The 21,049-nt window shown below is 38.6% G+C and overlaps 3 protein-coding genes across 7 annotated transcripts in view; 1 reads left to right on the top strand and 2 right to left on the bottom strand.

Moving 5' to 3' along the window:
• Nucleotides 1-11,979, bottom strand: part of LOC113163160 (coiled-coil domain-containing protein 136-like) — a 19,298-nt gene extending 7,319 nt beyond the window's left edge. For 2 of the 3 annotated variants that reach the window (XM_026361525.1, XM_026361527.1), the window contains exons 1-9: nt 11,914-11,979; nt 5,566-5,693; nt 4,164-4,411; nt 3,451-3,759; nt 2,983-3,057; nt 2,512-2,811; nt 1,997-2,114; nt 1,349-1,568; nt 587-721 (exon numbers count right to left, since the gene is read on the bottom strand). In XM_026361525.1, coding sequence (XP_026217310.1) covers nt 587-721; nt 1,349-1,568; nt 1,997-2,114; nt 2,512-2,811; nt 2,983-3,057; nt 3,451-3,759; nt 4,164-4,215 — 1,209 coding nt within the window. In that variant the 5' untranslated portion in view covers nt 4,216-4,411; nt 5,566-5,693; nt 11,914-11,979. Of the gene's footprint in view, nt 1-586; nt 722-1,348; nt 1,569-1,996; nt 2,115-2,511; nt 2,812-2,982; nt 3,058-3,450; nt 3,760-4,163; nt 4,412-5,224; nt 5,380-5,565; nt 5,694-11,913 lie in introns of those variants that run through there. The other variant, XM_026361526.1, reaches the window with a different exon arrangement.
• LOC113163161 (protein SCO2 homolog, mitochondrial) lies at nt 11,065-14,138 on the top strand. Of its 2 annotated transcripts, XR_003298879.1 has the most exons (4): nt 11,065-11,181; nt 11,949-12,328; nt 12,524-13,162; nt 14,009-14,138. XR_003298879.1 is itself a non-coding variant. In XM_026361528.1 (3 exons), the coding sequence occupies exons 1-3, from the start codon at nt 11,095-11,097 to the stop codon at nt 12,987-12,989; spliced, it is 933 nt and encodes a 310-aa protein (XP_026217313.1). In that variant the 5' UTR covers nt 11,065-11,094; the 3' UTR covers nt 12,990-13,464. The 2 variants fall into 2 exon arrangements, 1 of the variants encoding a protein (XP_026217313.1); XM_026361528.1 differs by lacking the exon at nt 14,009-14,138 and having other exon boundaries at nt 12,524-13,464.
• ncaph2 (non-SMC condensin II complex, subunit H2) lies at nt 13,461-21,049 on the bottom strand. 2 transcript variants are annotated; one of them, XM_026361524.1, is made up of 20 exons: nt 20,835-21,049; nt 19,970-20,090; nt 19,517-19,618; nt 19,380-19,441; nt 19,186-19,270; nt 18,997-19,053; nt 18,561-18,640; nt 18,277-18,437; nt 17,581-17,708; nt 17,288-17,365; nt 17,022-17,085; nt 16,848-16,949; nt 16,717-16,761; nt 15,971-16,041; nt 15,369-15,474; nt 15,116-15,208; nt 14,621-14,670; nt 14,297-14,398; nt 14,063-14,212; nt 13,461-13,747 (listed from the first exon to the last, which is right to left on the bottom strand). In XM_026361524.1, the coding sequence occupies exons 2-20, from the start codon at nt 20,075-20,077 to the stop codon at nt 13,619-13,621; spliced, it is 1,773 nt and encodes a 590-aa protein (XP_026217309.1). In that variant the 5' UTR covers nt 20,078-20,090; nt 20,835-21,049; the 3' UTR covers nt 13,461-13,618. The 2 variants fall into 2 exon arrangements, with proteins under 2 accessions (XP_026217309.1, XP_026217307.1); XM_026361522.1 differs by having other exon boundaries at nt 19,970-20,087.

The following is a 21,049-nucleotide window of genomic DNA, read 5'->3' as shown; positions in this document are numbered from 1 at the left end:
CCAACTCTCTCAACAGTCACACAGGTGAAATATTCCCATGTTGAGTAACTAAGTGAAGTCAAACTGATCCCCAGAACAGTCCAGCCCTTTAAAAAGCAGGGAAGTCAAACAGAAGCAAATTCTGTGCATTTGGAGTGAACACATTCATTCTCTTTTTTGATTCCCCTAGGCTGTATGGAGGAGGTGGTCTATCAGTTTAGTAGAGGTAGAAACAGACAGATGACACAAACAAACTGCCCAGAAGCGACACAAAAACCAGCTACACGAGCATAGCTGCAAACGGCTACTAAAAAAACCAGAAAACAAATTGGCCAGTGAGGCATCAAGAGCTTTTATCGATCCACATGCACACAGAGCAGACAGACAGACATCATGGAAAGAGCATGGATCATTCAGGTTGTAGCGTTGGAGATATTTTACGTTTTAGCAGCTCCAGAGAAAAGTCAGACCTTCAAATGTCCAAAATCTGCAGCTCATTAGTTCTGCAGGCTGCTCTAACGAACTAGAGCCAAGTGTGTACTATAGTGAGGGCCCAGTGAGGGCCCAGACACACGAGACTCACCAGCTTTGACCTTTGACCTCTCACCTGTGACTTCCTGCCCACCAGCTTCTGCAGCTCGGCCTTGCAGCGCTGCAGCTCCTGCTCGAGCGCCGATCGCTCCTTCTGGCTGCTGTCGTAGAGCTGCTGCAGCTCCACCAGCTCGTCCTTCAGGCCATCGCACTGACAGGAAGACACGGACAAACGTGGAATCTCTCTGCACCTCAGGTTAGCTTACGGCACATGTACTGGGTACGGTATGGCTTTATATTTTCTAAAACCATTGATATCAGCCTCAGTCAGTGAAGAATGTGGACTTGACATGGCATATATTGTAAAAGCTCATAGCAAATCCATTTATATCAGTTAATAAGTAACAAGTACTGTTACATAGTTAAAAACACATTATCCTGTGACAAAACGTGTCTCACATTGTTTATTGGTTGATGTGTTGTTAAAGGGAAGGTGATCACCTGTACAGGCTGCACAAATTATAAAAATGAACAAACCTCCATGGCATGAAAGGAACAAAAGTGTCTTTGTGAGGTTGGACATTTCCTGTGCTGCAGTAAATACAAAATGTTTAGCACGTTTGTTCTCCAGTGACGCTGCAAGTTGTGCAGAGCTGTTTGACAAAGTTTAACTGGTTGGTTAAACACTAACTCCACTGTTTGTCTTTGTGTGGTTTGATTTAAAGTCTCACTGTAATAGAAGACACAAACAGTCTGAAGCCCGTGGTCAGGGATGATTTTAAATTCAACTTTATTATAATGTGAGGGGAAGTTTGGTTTGTAGCCACTCTGATGTTACCTCTCTCTGAACTCTCTGAGCCGTCTCCTCAGCTTCTCTCAGTTGAGCCTTCAGGGTGTCGATCTCCCGGACTGAAAACGAGTCCAGATCCTCTGGGAGTCGGTCCTGATGTTCAAAACCTGGCTGAGACAGGGTGATGTATGAGTCGGTCTTCACCCGCTCGTCGTTGTCACACTCAGCGTTGCCCTCCACCCTGACTGCCAGGTACACGTCGTCACACCTGTCGAAGAGGAGGAAACAAACAGGAGGTGTCAGAGGTCGAAGTAAACTAGTGTTGTGGTTTTCAGAGTCGCCCCCAGGCCACATACAGCTAATGAGTTTGGGTGTAACTGCGATGAGTTAGTTCTCGTCACAAATTAAAAGGTAGTGAGTCTATATACTGGTCTATAATCCTCAGGCCAAGGTCTGCATGTTTATGTATGGCAGTGGAGGGTCCTGGTCCACAGTGTGGGACTGAAAACTGAGAGGACTGAATAAATATATGTTTATTAAAAAGGTTTCAGCATTTCATCTGTATTTTCATACAACAAACTGAAATGAAAGAGCTTCTACATCACATCCTCTGTAAATATGAGCTGGGACTGGGCTTTAGTCTCAACTGGAGGTGGGATCAGGCTGAGTGTATGGACAGCTGGTTGCACCACTTACACGTTCCGTTGCTGCTGCAGTTGCTCCACTTTGTTGCTCAGCTCTTTGTTGTTGCTAGTTAGAGACCGACGTTCGTCTGTGAGGGAGACGAGCTCCTCCTTCAGCTGACTCACTTCACCTGGACACACAAACATCAGGAAGTGAATCCCATCACGTTCAGACACTGCGCTGGTTGTTTTTGACTTCAACACTGAGACTGAGATTCATTAGGTCACGACTGAGAAGTTGCGTGTGTTAAAAAGCCGAGTCTGATTCTGAATAACGAGGAGAAACAAAGACGTGCTGGCCCTCAGCTTCTCATACCGACCTTTACACTGATGATTCTTGAGTCGACTGTGGAAGTCAAGTTCAAACCAAAACTAGAACCAGGAGAGCTGGTACCTCAGCTCGCACACAGACATGAGAAGGAACTAGTCCTTTAAATCTACCATTTCTACACAGGCGGATTCAGGCCAAGTCCACCCTCCACATTTATCACAACAAACCATAAAAGATCCAGAGGAGCTTCTCTCTACCGTGTCTGAGAGTCTCTGTGTTCTGGCACTTCATGCTGATCTCGGCTCTCAGCGTGGTGATCTCCAGCTCGTACTCCTGCGCCGTGACGTGGAGACGCTGCAGCTCCGCCCTCAGCCGGCACAGCTCCTCCTGCAGGGAGGCGATGTCGTTCTCCCTCTCTGCCACGGCCTCCTCGGCCGCCTGCTGCAGCACCAGCACCTCCTCCTGAGCCGAGCGGAGCTCCTCCTGCACCTCGGCAAACTCGCTCTCCTTCTCCTCCTCCAGACTGTCCATCTCCTCCTGCACTGACCGGAGTTGGGCTGCAGGAGACAGGAGAAAACAGTGCCTCAGTAAAAGTGAGGACGTTTCTCTCCATGTTGGAAAAGTGTGGAAATCTGTGGAAAAAAATTTGTTGGGATGCGAGTAAATTGGAAAAAAGGACGGTGGAGTTGTTTCTACTCTGATGATCTGAATCCGTCACGTGTCGGTACCCTGAAGTTTCTGGATCTGTCTGGTGAAACTCTCGGCCTGGTTGGCGCTCGCCAGTCGCTCTTCTTCTAACAGACCTGAGAACAACAAACGCAAAGTGAAGACGTTTCACTTGTTCTGTCAGTGGAATGATGTGTAGAGGTACTGTGAATACTGTGGGTACTGTGGGTACTGCGAGTACTGTGAGTACTGTAGGTACTGTACATACTGTATGTACTGTAGGTAGTAGGTACTGTAGGTAGTAGGTACTGTACATACTGTACGTACTGTAGGTAGTAGGTACTGTACGTACTGTACGTACTGTAGGTAGTAGGTACTGTACGTACTGTAGGTAGTAGGTACTGTAATACTGTGAGTACTGTGGGTACTGTGGGTACTGAACATACTGTATTTAGAAATATTTGCATGTGTCCTTTGTTAAATCTGCCATGATCCGTCTGTAAGACGTGTTTCTACAAACGTGTTCTGACCCTGCAGCTCCACGAAGCTCTCCTCATGTTGCTGGGAAACTTCTCTGGTCTCCTCCAGCTCCAGCAGCAGCTGCAACACCTGAGCTCTCAGCTCCTCCACCTCCATATCCTTCCCCACTGCTTCTCCTCCTCGTTCTTCATCGTCCTCCTTCTCCTCCTTCACCTCCTTCTCCTCGTCCTGCTGTCCTTTCTCTCCGTCTCCCACCGTCTCCTCCTTGTCGTAGACTTCCTCCAGGGACTCCCTCTCTTTGGCCGTCAGCGTGTCGGCCAACACCATCGGCTTCTCCACCTTCAGCTCACACAGCTCGTCTACACAAACACAGAACAACAGAGGGAAACATTTCCATTAAACCTTGAAGCTGGACAGAACCGGTTCTCCACCTCTGGACCCGGAGAAACAGACTACACTCCAGTTAATTAGGAACCTGCAGAACACACATTCACATTCAGGCCCAGTCTGGAGTTTTAACACATCTTCAATTTGAGGTTTTATGTAAATAAATAAAAGATTAAATTAAATCTAAATAAGCTGAAGACATTCACTAATTATGAAGAAACACTTTGGTGGTTTTGTCCATGTTTTACTAGTTTTGAGCTTTTATTTGTTTTTTAATCAAACTAAATAATCTCATTTAATTCGTGTTCAACAGTCTTTGGTTTAATTCAGAAGCATCAAACTGCTGAAGTGACAGTAACTGCACAGAAACACTGACCAGAAGAGTCGAGGACCTCCTCTATGACTGGGGGCAGCCGGAATCCGTCCATGTTTTTAGCTGATGGAGGAGGAAGAGAAGCTGCTGCTGCCGCAGAGAGACGGAGGGGGGGAGGCAGGATCAGGGGGAAGCAGAGAGAGGGGTGAGGAGGGGGGAGGATAAGACAGACGGAGCCCAGGAAGCCTCCTCACGCTCCGGGCAGAGCGAGTCGCTGCAGCTCCTTCATCTTCCTGGAGCGGAGAGAGAGACTGGGGGGGAGCAGAGGGGAGGAGAGGGGAGGAGGAGGGAGCAGTCAGAGTGAACTGTGACATCACCACAGATACTGGATCTACACAAATCCATAGTTTGACAGGAGGTTCAAGACAAACGGAGACGAGAACAAAGGTTTAAAAAGTGGAGCTGTGTCTAAAACGGAGCAGGAAACATTCACTGGGAGCAGTTTCTAACATGAGCCTGTGGGGGGTGACACAGGTAGACAGGTGTGTGCAGGTGTTAGTGGTTTAGCATCGCGTCTGACGTCCCTTCACAATAAAGCACCAATAATCCAGTTTTCAACAGTATCATACACTGGACTGAATATCTACTTATTTTCACGTTTCCACTGTGAAGAGATTCAGGACAGTCGTCCGTCAGTGTGACCTGTGAAGACAAAAGGTCGGCGAGGAGGTCGGAGGTCAGTCTGTGTCAGTCCGTCTGCAGCAGAGATCAGCACTGGTCTCCGAAGACGTGGAAAACATAAGGTCACCGTGTTTTCACGGTGCACAGAGGCATTTTAATGGCACGGTTCTGGTCCACTCGTCCCCTCAGAGGGGGCTCACTGTTCGGACTCAGTGATCACCTTTAGTCTCCTCCAGGACCACAGTCCCCCGTCCATCAGGCACAGAGGGAATGCCCACAGGAAAAAATGTGACTGGATTTCCGATCAGCATATTATTATTGTTTCTGCCTGTAAGGCCCCCGTGGGCCACTAGAAACCACGGTCCACCCCGGATTATGATGTCCCTCTGTGTCTAAGATATTTAGTAATTACCTGAAATCAAATACTTGAATTGAAACTAAACCTTTCATCTGAGTCATCGTCCTCTGGGCACCTTAACTGTCTGGACCACATCCAGTCCAGTCCACAAGCTGTCGACATCAAATGTTGGACTCCCCGATGACGCGATCCCTGCAGCCAGTCTGCTAAACTAAAAGCTAAAAATGCTGAACTCTCCCTTTAAGCTAAAATCAGCTGCTGAGTCCGCCTCGGTGTCTGCTCACTGTGCAGCTCTCTTCCCCTCTGAGTGACCTTCCTCCATGCTCCTCCTCCCACATGAAACCAGCTCACAGATCATGTTTACTCTCCTCTGCTGTCCTCCGTGACTGCTGCAGACACCAAACAACACACACTAAGATTAAATACCTGCTGTTGATGCAGTTTGCGGCTGCAGCTCTGTTTCCTCTCTGTTAGCTGCAGACCTCCTCCTCCTCCTGTCCTATATTTGTTCCTGAGCATCAGCTCGGCTCTCAGCGTGATGCAGAGCGACGTCACTGCAATACAGACACATAGGCCATGACGTGAATTCACAATCACCCTCCGTGATGTCAATTATTAACCATTTCCTGCCTGAGGACGAGCGTGTTACTGCAGTGAGGCTGCAACCTGTCGGTTAATCTGAATTAAAGGGTTCATTTGTCAGTTAACGTGTCAGAATTTTAACTTTTATATCTTAATATTTTAAGAGCAGCTTGAAAAATCCTGAGCTGTTTTTGTTTGTTGAATGGTGTTGGTGCAGCACACGTGTCGGCTGTGTCTCTACATTTATCAGAAATGACCCAGGTGACATCTCAGGTGTGACTTAACAGAGACACAAACAGACAGGCAGACAGACAGACAGACACAAACAGACAGACAGGCAGGCACTTCAAAAACTGTTGCCGATAAAAATGGAGGTGCTCTCACTTCTCCTTGTTGCTAGGTAACAGAAATCTTGAGCAGGTCACAGGAAGCAGAGAACTGGTCCTGGTTCAGCATCACTAGTTTCACAGTTTGGACTCAGATTCATATTCTTGTTCAGGTTTTGGGAAAGATTTGAACAAATTTCAGATTTGGTACATCAACAAAACGGATAAAAGAGTTCTTCAAATCTCGAATCAGCATTTATATTTCATCAATTTAAATAAATAGATAGGAATGTCTGGTTTAAACTGAATCAACATCATTTATCCACGTTTGTTTATATTTCTTGTGGCAGGATAAGAGAGAAAACTAATAACTAAACTGGTAAGAACGTTTGCACTACTGTAACACAGCAGTGCACAGTAATTAAATATCAATAAGCAGCTTTTTCATAATTCATTCTAATATTTGAAGGAAAACGCTTCTCAAATGTTGTTTTCTCTCGAACTAAACGGATTCTTTTCAACTTTCGTTTGGAGAAACTCAGAGGTTCAGGTCTGAGAAACTAAAACCAGCAGAGCTGCAGCGGGTTATATAAGAGCCTCAAACAGGCCAACAGAGACTCATCGAACGCTCGACGAGGCCCAGACAAACTCTCAGCTTCACTTTGTTCTGCAGAAGTTACATAAGGAGACGGTGTGAACAGATCCTGCAGCTTCACTGTGAAGCTGATCCACACGAGGTTTAATGCTTCATACATGTGTATGGTCTTAAATACAGTTTAAGTTTGGAACCTCAGTGGTCTGATAAAAAGACATGGTATAATCATCCTAAAGATTCCGTCACTAAATTAACAGAAAGCTATACTATATGAAACTGTGTGTATTACTACACGACTTTTCAGTATGTTTGTGTTATAATACTGTGATATGACCTGGTTTTCAGAGGAATAAGATGTAGAATCCAGCAGAGCACTGGTCAGAGGACGAGGAAGGTTTAACTGAACTACAGAGAGAGAGAGAGTTTAAATCAACAATCAAACACAAAATAAAGAAAAATAAAGAAATAAATATAAAGCTACAGATGATACTGAAAATCTGAAATTTACAGCCAACAACATGACTTTTTTTACCCACGCGGTTCCGAACTCTGAAGAAGAAAAACGTCAGGGTTGAAACACTTCAGTTTAAAATCTTCAAAGATTTAAACTAAAATGTTTAAAGATTTAAATCTTTAGTTTAAATCACTTTAGTTTAAAACACTTTAGTTTAAATCTTTAGTTTAAATCTCTTTAGTTTAAATCTCTTTAGTTTAAATCTTTAGTTTAAAACACTTTAGTTTAAAACTCTTTAGTTTAAATCTCTTTAGTTTAAATCTCTTTAGTTTAAATCACTTTAGTTTAAAACACTTTAGTTTAAATCACTTTAGTTTAAAACACTTTAGTTTAAATCTTTAGTTTAAATCTCTTTAGTTTAAATCTCTTTAGTTTAAATCTCTTTAGTTTAAATCTCTTTAGTTTAAATCTTTAGTTTAAAACACTTTAGTTTAAAACACTTTAGTTTAAATCTTTAGTTTAAATCTCTTTAGTTTAAATCTCTTTAGTTTAAATCACTTTAGTTTAAATCACTTTAGTTTAAAACACTTTAGTTTAAATCTTTAGTTTAAATCTTTAGTTTAAAACACTTTAGTTTAAAACACTTTAGTTTAAAACACTTTAGTTTAAATCACTTTAGTTTAAATCTCTTTAGTTTAAAACTTTAGTTTAAATCTCTTTAGTTTAAATCTCTTTAGTTTAAATCTTTAGTTTAAATCACTTTAGTTTAAATCACTTTAGTTTAAATCTTTAGTTTAAATCTTTAGTTTAAATCACTTTAGTTTAAATCTTTAGTTTAAATCTCTTTAGTTTAAATCTCTTTAGTTTAAATCACTTTAGTTTAAATCACTTTAGTTTAAAACACTTTAGTTTAAAACACTTTAGTTTAAATCTTTAGTTTAAATCTTTAGTTTAAAACACTTTAGTTTAAATCACTTTAGTTTAAATCTCTTTAGTTTAAAACTTTAGTTTAAATCTCTTTAGTTTAAATCTCTTTAGTTTAAATCTCTTTAGTTTAAATCTTTAGTTTAAATCTTTAGTTTAAATCTTTAGTTTAAATCTCTAGTTTAAATCACTTTAGTTTAAATCTCTTTAGTTTAAATCTTTAGTTTAAATCACTTTAGTTTAAAACACTTTAGTTTAAATCACTTTAGTTTAAATCTTTAGTTTAAATCTTTAGTTTAAATCTTTAGTTTAAATCTTTAGTTTAAATCTTTAGTTTAAATCTCTAGTTTAAATCACTTTAGTTTAAATCTCTTTAGTTTAAATCTTTAGTTTAAAACACTTTAGTTTAAAACACTTTAGTTTAAAACACTTTAGTTTAAAACACTTTAGTTTAAAACACTTTAGTTTAAAACACTTTAGTTTAAAACACTTTAGTTTAAATCTTTAGTTTAAATCACTTTAGTTTAAATCTTTAGTTTAAATCTCTTTAGTTTAAATCTCTTTAGTTTAAATCTTTAGTTTAAATCTTTAGTTTAAATCTTTAGTTTAAATCACTTTAGTTTAAATCTCTTTAGTTAAAATCTTTAGTTTAAATCACTTTAGTTTAAATCTCTTTAGTTTAAAACACTTTAGTTTAAATCTTTAGTTTAAAACACTTTAGTTTAAATCTCTTTAGTTTAAATCACTTTAGTTTAAATCTTTAGTTTAAATCTTTAGTTTAAATCTCTTTAGTTTAAATCTCTTTAGTTTAAAACACTTTAGTTTAAATCTTTAGTTTAAAACACTTTAGTTTAAATCACTTTAGTTTAAAACACTTTAGTTTAAAACACTTTAGTTTAAAACACTTTAGTTTAAAACACTTTAGTTTAAATCACTTTAGTTTAAATCACTTTAGTTTAAAACTCTTTAGTTTAAATCACTTTAGTTTAAAACACTTTAGTTTAAATCTCTTTAGTTTAAATCTCTTTAGTTTAAATCACTTTAGTTTAAAACACTTTAGTTTAAAACACTTTAGTTTAAATCTCTTTAGTTTAAATCTCTTTAGTTTAAATCACTTTAGTTTAAAACACTTTAGTTTAAAACACTTTAGTTTAAATCTCTTTAGTTTAAAACACTTTAGTTTAAATCTCTTTAGTTTAAAACACTTTAGTTTAAAACACTTTAGTTTAAATCTTTAGTTTAAAACACTTTAGTTTAAAACACTTTAGTTTAAATCACTTTAGTTTAAATCACTTTAGTTTAAAACTCTTTAGTTTAAAACACTTTAGTTTAAATCTTTAGTTTAAATCTTTAGTTTAAATCACTTTAGTTTAAATCACTTTAGTTTAAATCACTTTAGTTTAAAACACTTTAGTTTAAATCTTTAGTTTAAATCACTTTAGTTTAAATCTTTAGTTTAAAACACTTTAGTTTAAATCACTTTAGTTTAAATCTTTAGTTTAAATCACTTTAGTTTAAAACACTTTAGTTTAAAACTCTTTAGTTTAAAACACTTTAGTTTAAATCTTTAGTTTAAATCACTTTAGTTTAAATCTTTAGTTTAAATCTCTTTAGTTTAAATCTTTAGTTTAAATCTCTTTAGTTTAAATCTCTTTAGTTTAAATCTTTAGTTTAAATCTTTAGTTTAAATCACTTTAGTTTAAATCTCTTTAGTTTAAATCTTTAGTTTAAATCTCTTTAGTTTAAATCTCTTTAGTTTAAATCTCTTTAGTTTAAATCACTTTAGTTTAAATCTTTAGTTTAAAACACTTTAGTTTAAATATTTAGTTTAAATCTTTAGTTTAAATCTTTAGTTTAAATCTTTAGTTTAAATCTTTAGTTTTAATCTTTAGTTTTAATCTTTAGTTTTAATCTTTAGTTTAAATCTTTAGTTTAAATCTCTTTAGTTTAAATCTCTTTAGTTTAAATCTTTAGTTTAAAACACTTTAGTTTAAATCTTTAGTTTAAATCTTTAGTTTAAATCTTTAGTTTAAATCACTTTAGTTTAAATCTTTAGTTTAAATCTTTAGTTTAAATCTTTAGTTTAAATCTTTAGTTTAAATCTTTAGTTTAAATCACTTTAGTTTAAATCTTTAGTTTAAATCTTTAGTTTAAAACACTTTAGTTTAAAACTCTTTAGTTTAAAACACTTTAGTTTAAATCACTTTAGTTTAAAACACTTTAGTTTAAAACTCTTTAGTTTAAATCTCTTTAGTTTAAATCACTTTAGTTTAAAACACTTTAGTTTAAAACTCTTTAGTTTAAAACACTTTAGTTTAAATCACTTTAGTTTAAAACTCTTTAGTTTAAAACACTTTAGTTTAAAACTCTTTAGTTTAAATCACTTTAGTTTAAATCACTTTAGTTTAAAACACTTTAGTTTAAAACACTTTAGTTTAAATCTTTAGTTTAAATCTCTTTAGTTTAAATCTTTAGTTTAAATCTCTTTAGTTTAAATCTTTAGTTTAAATCTTTAGTTTAAATCTTTAGTTTAAATCTCTTTAGTTTAAATCTTTAGTTTAAATCTTTAGTTTAAATCTTTAGTTTAAATCTTTAGTTTAAATCTCTTTAGTTTAAATCTTTAGTTTAAATCTTTAGTTTAAATCTTTAGTTTAAATCTTTAGTTTAAATCACTTTAGTTTAAATCTCTTTAGTTTAAATCTTTAGTTTAAATCTTTAGTTTAAATCTTTAGTTTAAATCTCTTTAGTTTAAATCACTTTAGTTTAAATCTCTTTAGTTTAAATCTTTAGTTTAAATCTTTAGTTTAAATCTTTAGTTTAAATCCCAGTTTTATATTTTTCGGTTAAACGGCGCCATCTAGTGGAAACTTCTGGTCTTACTGCTGGAAAATTCACGAATGTGCTGATTTGGATCGTTTAAAGTGATCAATTCAGTAAAGTCTAGTAAAGTCCTAATTAGTCTAATTAGTACCAGGTCTTATATTTACCAATCAAACCTCTACTTGTTTTATTTTATTCCACTTTAGAACTTTACTCCGAATGTGCTCCTGTGAATCCAGGCCCGTTTTAAGTAAATGCACTTCACGTGTTTCACTACCGGGTCGGAACATGTTCGGTGGATCGACCTGATCTCACGTTTGTGTCGTTTGGAGGCTGGAAAAGTGAGTAAAGTTCATTTTCTACCTGAACCTTAACGCAGGTTGGACATTTACCGATAGAGCATGAAGCTAACGCCGTTAGCACGGGGTGCTAACGAGGCTGCTCCGTTTACCCTTCATTAGCCTTTTATCTTTATCAGTGAAGGTCAAAGGCTAATAAAGGTCAGGGTCAGTGACAGGGAACTAATTAAAGAAACGAGAGGCTGTTGTCGTTTGAACCAGGAGCAGCAGATTCAGGAGCCGCTCTTTAACCTGCTCCCACGGCCCCGTTCACGTTCTCACTTCGTGGCGGATCACATGGACATGAATGTACCTGAGAACAGGTGATCGTGTGGTCGAGAGGCGGATTGAAAGGAACAAAAATGAGCTAAATGACTAAATGTAAATGTAAAAATGAACTGCTGCAGTAAATGAACCAGAGCTACTAGTTCTACATTACTAGATTCAGTTTCAACACATCTATTACTACGGTTCAGAGGAAAATACCGAGATTCAAATATATCAATCAGGTTTTATAGCTTCAACTGCACAAAATAACTACGTGTGTCACAAATCCTCATATTTGAAGATCACAATTTAGTTTTGATTTCGTTTTACTGAAGAGAAATAATTAAAATTACCTCATAATCCCATCTTCATATGCAAAATAAGTCACATTTTCTCTGTAATGTTTTGATCCAGATATTTCTACTCTTTTTCAATCTGCCTTTTTTTTTTTTTATTTTGTCTTTTTACCTGCACTTCTCACCACCACAGCGTTTGTCTTACAGATGTTGGGGCTGAGGTGTGCTGCAGGTGATCTGTGTGGAGGAGGAAGGCTTCACAGAGGTCTTCATCACATGCAGAAGGTGTTTGTATCCTCTCAGAGTCGACCTGTAAGCCTGTTTGCACCTCTGCCGGCTGCTCCTCGGCCCCGCCCCCCTCTGCAGACTCAGGGGTGTTTCTTCTCTCGGGGTCAGGGCTCGTCTGGTTCGTCAGCAAAACTAAAGCTGAGGACTCGGTTGTTGGTGACAGTGCTTTTCGGTGGGGGTCTGATGGCCACGTGGTGGTTCGTGCACTTGGAGAAGCAGCAGAAGCTGCGTCAGCAGCGTGTGGAGCAGCTGCAGAAAGTGGCTCTCGGTCAGGGCAACTTCAGCCTGTTGGACCACAGGTACGGAAAGAGTGGTTAGTTTAGTGGAACAGGCGACGCTGTACAACAAGGGTACAAATCACATACTGAAGTAGTGTTTCACTAATTCATGAATTACTGAACTAGTCACAGTTTAGGTAGATTAAGTTCACAGTATACCTGTGAAAAGCTGTGAAAGTGTGTCTCAGTGTAGTGTGTGATGGCCCTTGTCCACAGGGGGAAGCACAGGACCAAGCAGGACTTCCTGGGCAGCTGGGTGCTGCTGTACTTCGGCTTCACACACTGTCCCGACATCTGTCCCGATGAGCTGGAAAAGCTGAGCGCCGTGGTGTCAACTCTGGACCAGGACACCTCTCTGCCGCAGATCCAGCCCCTCTTCATCACCGTGGACCCAGAGAGGGATGACGTGCCGGCGTTGGCACAGTACGTCAAAGACTTCCATCCCCGTATAATAGGACTGACGGGTACATCAGAGGAGGTGACAAACGCGGGGCGGGATTACAGAGTGTACGCAAGAGCCGGTCCCAAGGACGAGGACGGAGACTACATTGTGGATCACACCACCCTGATCTATCTGATCAGTCCTGACGGGTTGTTTCTGGATTATTACAACAGGGCAAAGACCCAGGAACAGATCACAGAGAATGTCAGAAAGCACATCAAGACCTACGTCAGACTCTGACCAAACATCTGCAGCATCGGGACTTTAAACCTAAGTTTGTGCAGGGAACAAATTTAAAATCATTACACCAACCACACAACCAAAAGGCTGAATGAACCCTCCACTGTTCCAGTTCCACAGACCCCCAGTTAACTGAGATGTCCCAACACATCATGTAGACCGGTTGTTCTCTGGTGTGTAAATGACAAATTCATGCTATGGACATTTATTATATTATAAATATTCAAATCTGTGTTTGAGGGAAGAAATACTTATTTTCTAATGTGAGTAATATGCACAGAGACTGATCATAATTCAGTTAAGAGATAAAAAAAATTGAACAGTCGACACCCTGCCAGTTTGTGAAGGATTTAAATCTTTTCAGCTTCAGTTTTTGTGCCATCAACAACAAAAAGTCCAATATTCTCTGAATAAAGTTGAATCATTTTCAGATTAAACTTGAAATATTCTGAAAAATAAATAAATGCATCATTAACATGACAGTTTTTCATTTTATTAATGTGGCACTGAAGTGTTTGTTGCAGTCTTCTCAATATAAAGACGTAAAAAAAAGTCCCTTAAAACACAGAGTGGAGAATAGAAACCTCAGGTAAACAAGCTCGTGTCAGATTTAATCTGAACTCGCCATTTCAGGTCGACGCTGTCAGACTTTTGAATCTGTCTGTAGCTCTGTTAGTGCTGAGCAGCGTGAGTCCCATCGAGTCCAGACTCTCCTCCAGACCGTCCACGCTGTCGATCTCCACCGTGTAGTCATTGGCCTGAAGGAAACACACGTAGGTGTTAAAGCTACAGACAGAACAGTCGGTGTGACTCTTAAGATCCTGTGAGACCAAGTTCACATCCATACTGACAAAAACGTTTAAAAGGAATAGAAAAAAAATGACTGTGTGAGGTTCAGGGCACATCAGCTTTAAATGTTCCTGCTTTATTCTGTCAACATCCAGGTTTTATTCTACATCTGTGCTGTTAATGGGCCCTATTCAGCTTGGAACCCGTCTAACTGATTATCTCTTTTACAGAACGTTCTGATTATTTCCTGGTTGACATGAGGCCTTCACAGACGTGTTATTTACCAGCTGCAGTGAAGCCAGCAGATATTTGCAGGCTTCAAAGTTATCCAGGCTGTGAACGATGGAGGAAAAAGGTCTACGCTGGCCAACGCCGTTCAACGCTCCAACGATCCTGTCTCCGTAATCGTGGATGTCAAACGCAGGACGCTCCTCCTGAAAAACAAAACATGCGACGGTTGTAGCTCAGAAGCTGCGATCAGCCCACAACTACCTCTGGACCGGTTTCCAGCGTTTTACCTGCAGAACCAGTTCAGGTCGGATCTTGTCCTCCCAGTCTTTGACTCTTCGAGACAAAGCAGTTTCCTGAGTGTAACCGCGACAGTTCACCACCAGCTGATCCTGGACCAGAGCAGAAACAATCCAAGCTGAGAATCTGTAGTTTGAGCTTTTACTTCACTTTATTGATGATTCTTTTCATTTTTTACTGGTTTCATTAATTACTGGTCAGTGTATCATTATAGACTGGTTTTACTGGATAAACAGGGGAGCTAAAGTGTAACTGATGCTCACTCATCTCTCTGTTTCACTGGTGAATCACAGACATTATTATTGATCACTTACCACACGCAGCTTCACAAGATCTTCATAACTCAGTTCATCTTTCTGATCCTCTGTAAACAGACGCAGGAGGTGACGATAAATCACACTTTGACTCTAACGTCCAGATAAAATAAAACCATTTTTGACAATCATTCTAAAGTCAGAGACAAACTTCCCCCCCCCCTTAACTTAACCAAAAAAAACTAATAAGACAAACTCTTATGTTACTGATCCAGCCAGCGAAGACACACCCACAGAAATGTTGTCACCTAGACGCCTCCTCAGCCAGCTGAAACTCTGATTTGTTGTCATGAACAACCTTTTCACATTTAACATATTGTACATCTGAACAGTAACTCGATTAACAAACAATCAGTAACTTTTGTTGTTGTTTTTCTTCTGCTTTTACGTCTTGGTTGGACAAAACATGTCAGCTCAGATTCCATTTAAAACATTTTGTGAGAACCAGTAGTTCTAATGTGAGTTGCTGGATGTGGGAGTGTCAGGTGTTAGTACCTGGTGATATAAAGTCTGGTCCTCCTCCAAACTCAGCTGGAACGTCGTCAGGAAAAGCTTCATGTTCGTTGTCCGAGTGATCGTCGTCTCCACCTTTTAATAACATTTTAAAACTCAGTGGAACAATTGAAACTGCTAAATAAATCAGACACATGTTTGTAATGTGGTGTGGGTATGTATTCGTCCAGGTTTTCCGCTGGTTCCCTTTCAGGTCCAGATCTCTAGTCTGAGCACATGGATGTTTGTCTATTACCCAGAAAGTCAGGGTGTCTGAATTCATCCACAGGATCCTCCTCCTGCTGCGGCTCCTCGGGCTGCAGGAAGGTCCTCCTCAGATCCTCGTCAGAAACCACCACACCCTGGGAGATGTCACACAACCCATGAGGATCTTTACTATGTCTGACAGTGATTATGTGCACTAATTTGTCCAATTCCTGTGCTGCATGTACATGTGGATTTACAGTGACCAAGTTATTACAGTGTAGGTAAACACAGCAACTATCAATAGTTTCAGTGGATTTTACTAAAACTAAGCTGCTGGTTTATCTGATTTTCATCAGAGCTGTAACAATTAGTCTGTTAGTCAGAAAATAACTATTTTACTCAAGTCATTTTTAGTAAGTGTTCCAACCATGTGCCGTTTCCAGCTACTCAAATGTCAGAATGTGACGCGTCTGTCAGACACAACACGAACCTGAAGTAATCTGAAGATGTCACTAGATTCATTAAGAAAATTACTGAGATTACTCGTTAGTAGATGTTACTTATGTGTGTGTTCATGAGAAAAGACAGGAGCTCTAGGTGTTTGACATTCTACATGAGACTAGTGTAAAGGGGCCGGTCCAAAGCTCTTACCGCTTTTCTATAGATCCTCTTTCGAGTCTTCAGTTTGTCTTTCACTGTGCTCAAATAAATGTAGTTCAGGTCTAAAAATAAAAGTCCACAGAGAAAAATACAGATGAAACAAAAATGTTTATTTTTCACCAGCTTTACTGTTTTAATGTGCAACTGTTGGGATTCCCTGAATTTATGCTCTTAAAGCTTCTAATATCACACTTTTACACTTGGATTAGAATTTTCTCAATCCAAAATTATTATGTCTCTGGTTTGAACTGGATCTGTATTAATAAAGAATGTATAATAATAAGTATTATGGTAAAACCACGTGGGATGGCTTCAATCACTGATTTGATTGATTTAGTTGATGAGGTTAACTGAAACGCTAATAGAGCACAATGGCAGTGTAGACAAAAATTTACAAAACCTTATTAAAAAGGCTGAAAACATATATTATTAAAGTACAAATTGTTGTAGATAACAAACTTCAAACTGCATTAAGCAGGTGAAAAATGAAGCACAGCTTCCTGTTGCTCTTCCTACCGTACATAACTTATGTGCTATCTAAAATATGTGCCATTTTGTTAGTGAGGTTAGGTTGGGCCTTGAATTTTACCAGCTTTTTTCATAGACATACATTTCTGTGGCATCGTAAGTTGTTAAATAAATGTTTGATAGATTCAGATTCTTATGTTTAAACACGTATGAATTCTTATTGACATGTTTAGTATCAGTGAATGTAACGAAACACATGATGAACAAACCTGAAAACGTTGGTCCGTTTTTTAACTTGTGCTCAGGAGGATCAACTGCAACACAAACAAACTGTTTTGTTTATGCGCAACAGAAATACACAGCTGTGAAACGTTTCAGATTAAAAACGGTTGGTTCTCACAGGTTCCTCTGAACCAGCTCCTGAAGTCCTGGACTGAAGCAGGTCGCTTTCTTTTCCTCTTTCCTCCGTCGTCTAGACCGTCAGGAACCTTGTAGCATTTTCCTAAACAGGAAACAAAACTCTGTCAGCACTAAGCTCGGCCTCTGTGAATCACCTGTGAGTCTTGATGTTTACCTGACTTAAAGGGTTTATCTTCCCCCAGAACAGCGTACAGGTCGTGGCACCGCCACACGTTTACCTGAAACAGAAATTCAACCGCGAAGACTTTTAACCCTGAGTGATTCTCCACTGTCTGATGTTCACATTAGAAAAAGATAATTATGTATCATTATTTATATTTTATGTTTTTAGATATCATGGAAAAAAATAAAAATTATGTTGTAATAATTCTATAATAAAGCTGCAATTTCTCAGACACTATATAAAAAAAGGTTAAGTACAGCAGGTGGTGCCTCCTCCTCTCTCCTTGGTTTGTCCACTTGTCGTCTCTCTTGAACCACCCGGCCTTCGCTTGGAGCCTGAGACAAAAACATTCAGACTTTACCACAAGTAAAGAAACTGCAATCAATCCTAACTTTAAATACATCATTTTTACAAACTTCTCAAACAATGTACATTTTGGAAAAAATAACATAACTTAGACTTCCTTTCTTATTAACAACAACAAAAACAAAAAAATGGATTTGACAAGTCCTGAAAATGATCCAGAACAAATAAAAACCAGTAATGAGACCTGGTGTCTGTCGACATGCTCCTCCAGCTGCTGGTCCAGCTCCATGTTGTTATCCTCTAAAGGAAGGAAGTTCTCTGCAGCAGCATCATCTCCTCCATATTCAGCATCAGCTTGACCCAACACAGCATCTGCAGGAAGGACAAAGTCAACAACTGCTGCCAGCAAAATATGAACTGTTCCATGTTTTAAGATTAAATCTGGAATTTTATGAGGAAAAGTCTGAAAGTTAGAAATGTTACAGTGGTTATGTATTGAAATAATAAAACTGTAATTTAACAGTAAAACTATTGTAATATTAAGAATATTTAAATTAGAAAAGAAATTCTAGAAGTTTTCAACATTTCAACATTAAAGTTTTTATTTACAAGATGTTATCAAATCAAAAGATAAAGTCCTGATTTTACTTTAAAAATTAGTCTAAATAGTTTGACGATAAACTTCTGGGGAATAAAAAAAAGCTGTTTTATCCTCGCCATACATTTTTCCTCAGAAAATTAAAACATTGTTATTAATATTATTATAATTTCTTTACAAGTTTTAAGCTGTTTGTACATATTGAGCTTATTGTTATTTCCCTCATTGTTATTTCCCTGATTTAAGCTCAGACCCTGACTTTAGATTTTATTGATGAATCCATGTTTTTCTGTTCTCCTGCTGCAGGTTTGTTTCATCATATTAAAGTTTGTGCAGATGTACCTGTGTGCTGCTGCTGCAGGTGCAGAGAATCTGCAGGATGTTGATCATTATCCAACCTGGAAGCAGCTGATCTGACTGTGAGTAGAATAAGATCCTCGTCGCCTGGGATGAACAGGTTGATCCTGAAGTCCTTCTGACTGCACAGGATCTCCCCTTTCAGACTGATGTGTGTAAATGAAAAGTAATAAACACTATGTAAGATAATTGTATGTAAGATCATTTAAAGACTAATAAGTAATATTTAGGTTTGTTTCAGGTGAGAATAAAGCTTGATGTTTTCTGACCTGATGAGCGGGAGTTTGTGCTTCTCGTGGGTTTCAGGAGGAATCAGAGACTCGGGAGGGAGAGGATCCACGTTCACAGTCTGCACAGACATCTCAGTCAATCTTCAAAGCTACTTTACATAATCTAGTGAAATGTAACTGAGTACATATACTCAAGTACTGAGTATTTCAATTTAAAATACATTATTCTTAAAATGAGTCATTGTACAAAATTTGTTTTTCCTTTTGGTACTTCTTCCACCACCTAAAATGATGGGCTTCAGTAAACATGTTTAATAGATCAACTGCTGAGACTTATTTATATTATAAATAAATAATACTTAAATAACCAGGTGTCCTCAGTTAGAGGTTAGGGGGCCTTTTACCCATCTGTGTCCACAGGTCCACAGATCTTTTTAAACTACAGATTAACTGTGTTTGGGGGGAGCAAACCGACCGTGTTGGCATCCTCTTTCTGCGAGTTCTCCAACACGTCAATGTCCAAAGGAGTGAACTAAAAAGACAAAGAGACAAACAGGAGACTGTCTGTGATTTCCTACATTACCCAGAAGACCTCGTCACCTCATCTGCTCATGTGTAGTAGGTACAGAAATCTCCTATCAGAAAAAATCACATCTTTTCTTACCACAGCTTCATCGTCGTCAGCGACATAGTTGCTCGCTCCTGCGTCCGCGTTGTCTTCCTGAGACTCTGGTGCCTGTTTGTTGCGTCTGTCAGCACAAGACATCAGAAAATCTCCATCATCCCCATTGTGTCTGTCAAATGTACAACAATTAACACAAACTAAATGTGTTCTTTTACTGTGAAGCCCAGACTTACTTCTTGTTTCTGTCATTGATGTACTCCAGAGTTTGGTAAACTAGGCTGTGTAGCAGCTCCACCTGAAACACATCCAGCATGAGTTGAGTGTCTCCATTCCATTAAACTGGCGACGTTTGAGTTTGCAGTCTTTGTACCTTCTTGCTGTAAATGCAGGCTGAGCCCTGGATCAGCAATGCGGCTTCTGCAAAGTTTAGTCTGGTTTTTCCACCATCGAATGTGATGCACATCTCGTCCAACTGCAACAACCAGAAGAAACACAGGAAAGGCAGCAATAACCAAGATAACTTTAAAGAGACCGCCACAGAAATGTGTCAGATTATTCCTCAGTTGGGGTGGGAAAGTACATTTCTGCCTTAAAATGACCAGAAACACATCATTTTGTATACATCAAACAAAAATCAGACACTTCCTAAAATATGAAAGTTTGACTTTTGTTACAAACTGACAGTTCTCATGAATCATCAGCAGTCCATTCATTCCACCTATTGTGTACATTTACTTTTTATTCTGAAGTGTGCAGGTTTAGTTCCGAATTGCATAAACAAAGTATACAAAAGTTAGTCGTCAGTGAGAAAGCAGCAGATTACCTCCTCTAAATAGTCGTTTAACTCGGAAGCCACGTCGATCTCCCAGTTCTTGGTGAGTTCTCGAATCGGCTGCAGTAGGTGAGCGAACCTGTTCTCTGTGGACTCCATGACCTCACTACTGCTAAACAAGTACTCACATCCATTACTTCAAATACAACAATAATTACTGACTGAATCAGTAGAGGTATTTCAGGAGTCACTTTGGTGAATCGTACTGAGGTGTTATCAGCAGAATATTCGTATGTATAAAAATATAATCAATCTCCTGGATATATTAGCAAGAAGTAGTCGTGACTATTCACTTTTGTCAGGTTATTAACTTCTTCGAAAAACCTTTGGACCAAACTCCACTTACAAATCTGACAATTCAAGTCGATTACAGCTAATACCCGTAACGTGCGTAAACGTACATTAAACGGCAAAGCATCAACTTTGTGCATTGTTTTATCGACCAGTGTCTATGTATGGTGTGTCTGAATCCGTAACAAAATGTAAATGTTGTTTCTCATAATGTTGGAGTTGTGCACTGACTAAATAACGCTAACGGTATAAAATGTGAAACAATGTGGAAAAATTGGATGCTTAACGTATTGTATCATGTGACGAATACAACATTATAATAATAGTATTATTTTTAAATAATATTTTTAACCAATCGTCTATCAAATGAAAATCAACGTAAAACCGAAAGAAAAGGAAGAAATGTTCTATGATGTTCGGCTCCTCAATACAAACGGAAACAGTGCGATAAGTTGAATTTAACTGTTAAATGTCCCGGCCGTGGAAAAACTAAAACATAGGATTACTGAAGTGACGGTACAGGTAAGTTTGAAAGCTGTTTGAAGAGAAAAGACTAAAAACTCACCGGACAGATGAGCTGCAACAGACCCGCGGCTAATGCTAAATGTTATGTAGCAATTAGCAAACAGTCAAACGACCCGCGCTAAATTTCTTCTTCTGCGTTCAGATTTCTGTTGGTTAAAGTTTGAGGTGCTGCCACCTGTCGGCGCCACAGTGTGACCGCCACACTGCAGTTATTCGTCCGCGGGGATTTTCTGTTCTCAGGTGTTTAGACGTGTT

The sequence above is a fragment of the Anabas testudineus genome, chromosome 23, assembly GCF_900324465.2.
Source record: "Anabas testudineus chromosome 23, fAnaTes1.2, whole genome shotgun sequence".
NCBI classification, from domain to species: Eukaryota; Metazoa; Chordata; class Actinopteri; order Anabantiformes; family Anabantidae; genus Anabas; species Anabas testudineus.
Note: the sequence above shows the minus strand (reverse complement) of the source record. Positions and strands in the feature narration are given on the sequence as shown.